The sequence below is a fragment of the Gavialis gangeticus genome, unplaced genomic scaffold, assembly GCF_001723915.1.
Source record: "Gavialis gangeticus isolate Ggan-Ray unplaced genomic scaffold, GavGan_comp1, whole genome shotgun sequence".
NCBI lineage: Eukaryota > Metazoa > Chordata > Crocodylia > Gavialidae > Gavialis > Gavialis gangeticus.
The window spans coordinates 65,200,931-65,205,322 of NW_017729025.1; the positions used below are offsets into that span (position 1 = coordinate 65,200,931).

Sequence of the window (4,392 nt, forward strand, 5' to 3'; positions counted from 1 at the left end):
CCTACCCTGGGGATCTTTAAGACCAGGCTTGATGCCTACCTGGGTGGACTCATTTGAGTCCAGTTTTTTTTTTCTCCCGCCCAGGCAGGGGGTCAGACTTGAAGATCTACAAGGTCCCTTCCAACCCTCCTTCTATGATCTGGCCTGCAGGGCCACAAATTTGAGATCCCTCCTTTAGAAAATAATGGTTTAAAATGGGTTGATATTTTATCTTGTTAGCTTTTACTTCACACACTATAAACTGCTTTGTCTCATACCTTGCTGCATTATGTCTCATTTAGATCCTAATAGACTTAAATTATTTACTTTGTTCATGTAACCTGAGATACACATGTGGACATTCCTGGTTCTATTAAAAACTAATATATTTGGTCTATTCCCTCCTTTGCATTCATAGCCCTGAAAATTGCCCCTTTTCTTATTTGTTTTTCAACACTGAAGATTCGTGGCATGATCAGCAGCTTACCATCCCTAGAAGACAGACAACTTTGGAAAATAGTTGATCGTCTTTTATCTTTGATCATAAAGATAACTGTTGAGTGGAAATATGATTTGGGGTTTTGGGGTTTTTTTTTGCCGTCTTCCACCCTCTGTTCATCAGTTTGGCATGGAAGTATCTTGGACATTGATCCATTCTACTGGTGAGGAAAGTCAGATTAAATGTTTGTTTTCTTCCTGGTTTAAGTTTGTTCCTTGCAGTAATTCAGGTTATTTTGCAAGCAGAAACTGGCCAGATCCAGCCCACAGAACTGTCATCTGGCCTGGGACGCTTCTTATAAGACTGGAAATTTGGGAGCAGGATGAGCAGTAGCGGTGTTGATTGCAAAAACAGACCAAGTAAAGAGGCCAGAACATAGAAATGAACTAAGGTCTCTTATATGTATACACCTAATAAAATGAGCAGATTTGCTGATGTTCATTAACAACACTGCTCCCTAAATTCACACAATTAAACTTCAAAGGTTTTCTTTTTCTTTTTCAATAACAGTTTGATAAGGAATTTAAATGGTGTTTAAATGCATCACTGCTTGGGAAATCACTTAAGATATTTAAGGATTTTGCTTAATAGCAGTGAACTAAAGAAGTGGTTGGTAATGTTTTCTGGTGGCAGGCCGGAACAACCTAGCTCAGTTCCAAGGCAGGCCAATAGTTGGACCCGGTGACTGCCTCAGTCTCTGCCATCACTTCTCCAGCTGGGCAGCAGGAAGCTTGATCCAACACCACTGAGTATTCTCCACCCCTCCTCCCCTACCTGCATGCATGCAGTGAATGCTGCCAGAGCCCCCTGGCTCCATGAGTTGGATCTGGTGGCCCACCAGGCCAGTTGCCTACTACTCGATGAAAGCATATTTAAGGATGTAGTTTGTGCTTTGCTGAAGCAGGGTCTAAATTAATAGAATGTATTCACATATCCTGATCCATTGACTCTAGTGGACCAACGCCTGTGCAGAATCCCACATTACAGAGCCTAATCCAAAGATTTAGGAACATAATGTGAGGACTTGCCATAGTGCATCAGACCTATGGTCTGTGTAATCCAGTATCCTTTTGTTAATAGACCATCCACCAGATGATTTAGAGAAATGAAAAACCGCACCATAGGCAAGTAGGTCATAATCTGATTTCCCCCTTCCAACATTCTCATTACCTTTTGTAGTCCTAGATATTGTTACCCAGTATCAGTATCAGATCCTTATTTTAATCTCAGTATATTCTTCAATGACTTCCTGTAGCAATGAGTTCCTGGTCTAATTACATGTTGTGAGGGAAAAGTATTTCCTTTATCACTTTTGACTTTACCATCTGTTGATTTAATTGAATATCCCCTTGTTCATATGTTCTGAAATAGGAAGGCTGCAAATATACCTTCCTTGCACCATTCATTATGTTATATATTTTTGTCCAGTCTTGTCCTTTGCCACCTTTATAAAAAAATACCCCGGTCTTTTCATTATCAATTGAATTACTTTATGACACAAAAGAATTCAGCATTTCTTTAAATAACCATTCTAATTCTGACTCTGATATTAAACATTGTTAGATTTTCCCCCTGAAACCAAGTACTTTCAATAGACAGAATACTTTGAGTGTGCCTACCACTGTTTCCACAGTATGGGCAGCTGGTGTCTCCTGATACTAGCGGGGCACCAGCGGCCGATTGCTGACTGGAGGTGGGGGGAGGGAAAACAGAAGTGCCAGCGGCAAACGGGAAGTGCCACCAGTGCTTCTCTCAGTGCCCCCACAATCTTGGGGGGGGATGGGGAGTGCCATTGCCCCCAACTCCCTGGCTGGTGAGGCCAATCTCAGGGGTGGCATGTGCCCTGCTACACGCCGCCTATGCTCCATAGCAATACACTATGGCAATGTAGCGTCTGCGGACACAAACTGCAGCATTATAAAGCTTTGCTACGGTCACAGTGGCTAAAAATAACTATGCACTGCCAGCATGGCACAGTACAGTCTGTTACTGCACCATCATTTAGTACTTAGTTTTGGAAGTACTAAATCACAGTGCAGTAACAATGGCACCTTAGGAACATGTGTAGATGCACCCTTTGAGAACTGAAAATTACCTGGTTTTAAAATAACAGTAATAAAATCCAAGGAAAGTATTTCCTGTTGTTTAATGTCTTGATGTCTTTAACTTTAGCCCGTGACACTTCAGTTTTGTCTTTATTTTGTCTCATAGGAAGTGTTTCGGTTCTCCCTACTATCCTGTATCTAATTATTGGAGTCCTCAGAGAAACTGCTGTGAAATTGCCTGATGGCCAGTTACCTTTGACAGTTACTGCATCTTTGCAAGCTCTTAAGGGGCTTTTGTCTTCTCCTATGGCTCGAGCAGAGAAGAGCAAAACTGCTTGGACTGATCTTCTCCGTAGTGCTTTAGTCACAGTGCTTGACTCCTGGGATCCAGGTAACCAAAATGTAGAGGTGAAGAGTAAAATGGATATTTTGTTGAGATTAAATATGAACGACTTTAGAAGATTCTTCAGGTAATCATGGCAGAATGGGAATAATTTAAGATCTCAACATCCGGCTAACATAGGTTGTCCCTGCACATCCCAAGTTTGGTGCGAGAGGGTTGTGTCTTTGTTTTGTGCACCAGTGCTGTTGCTAAGAATTAAAGCAGCACCCTAACCTTAAGCAGCCCTTCCTTTGAGTGAATCCCCACTGGTGGTAAATGGTCTTCTGATTCAGAGAAAAACTTCTGAGATGAATGAGCCTCAGAGCAACTCTACAAATTGACCGGCCTATCAACTCTTAACAGATTTAAACGCCGCTATTTTTCACCTTTTTCCATCTATATCAGTTATTTATATAGTTTTTTTGCCATATTTAATCAGAGCACAGTTTATGTTTAAAGGCTTGTTTAAGTGTCTATTCCTGTAATGAAGCCATAATGCAGAGTCAGATACTATGATCCAGTAAACATAGAACTGGGATTTCACTGCAAGATCAAGCATAAGAGGAGGCTGGCTTGCCAGGTAGCTCTGAAAAAGCTTGTCTGAAATAATGACACTGAAATAATGTCTGAAATAATAATAAGAGTGAAAAAAAAAAGACTGACCAAGGAAAAATCTATTCTGTATGTTTTTCTTTCAAGTCTATCCCTATACAATGCTCCCCTTTTAAGATTTTGCAGTTCACAGCTGCCTGGAAAACAAAGCAACAAAGAATGTCTGAACTATTTCTTCTGTTGTTTTGTAATACAACCCAGGGGAACTGTAAAACGCAACTGCCTGTGTAAGTAGGAGGCTTTAATCACAGAATCATAAGACCCATTAGATCACTGGGTCAAATTCCTTGCCTAGGCAGGATTTTTCCTGAGCTGACTTGCATGTTTTGCCCATGTCACTTCTAAATGTTCAAAGGCATGGAGCTTTCACTTCCTATGGCAGACCATAGATTCATAGATGTTAGGGTCAGAAGGGACCTCAATAGATCATCGAGTCCGACCCCCTGCATAGGCAGGAAAGAGTGCTGGGTTCAGATGACCCCAGCCAGATGCCTATCTAACCTCCTCTTGAAGACCCCCAGGGTAGGGGAGAGTACCACCTCCCTTGGGAGCCCATTCCAGATTTTGGCCACTCTGACTGTGAAGAAGTTCCTCCTAATGTCCAGGCAAAATCTGCTCTCTGCTAGCTTATGGCTATTATTTCTTGTAACCCCCAGGGGTGCCTTGGTGAGAAGAGCCTCACCTATTCCCTTTTGCGCCCCCATGATGAATTTATGGGCAGCCCCTAGGTCACCTCTCAGCCTTCTCTTGCGGAGGCTGAAGAGGTCCAGGTGCCCTAGTCTCTCCTCATAGGGCTTGGCCTGCAAGCCCTTAACCATACAAGTGGCCCTACTCTGGACCCTCTCCAGGTTATCCACATCCCTCTTGAAGTGTGG

The 4,392-nt window shown here is 42.4% G+C and overlaps 1 protein-coding gene across 3 annotated transcripts in view; it reads left to right on the forward strand.

The window, feature by feature from the left end:
* HEATR5A (HEAT repeat containing 5A) overlaps positions 1-4,392 on the forward strand; it is a 166,655-nt gene that overhangs the window by 149,476 nt on the left and 12,787 nt on the right. For all 3 annotated transcript variants that reach the window (XM_019518917.1, XM_019518916.1, XM_019518918.1), the window contains one exon: positions 2,690-2,914. In XM_019518917.1, the coding sequence (XP_019374462.1) occupies positions 2,690-2,914 (225 nt within the window). The remainder of the gene's footprint in view (positions 1-2,689; positions 2,915-4,392) is intronic.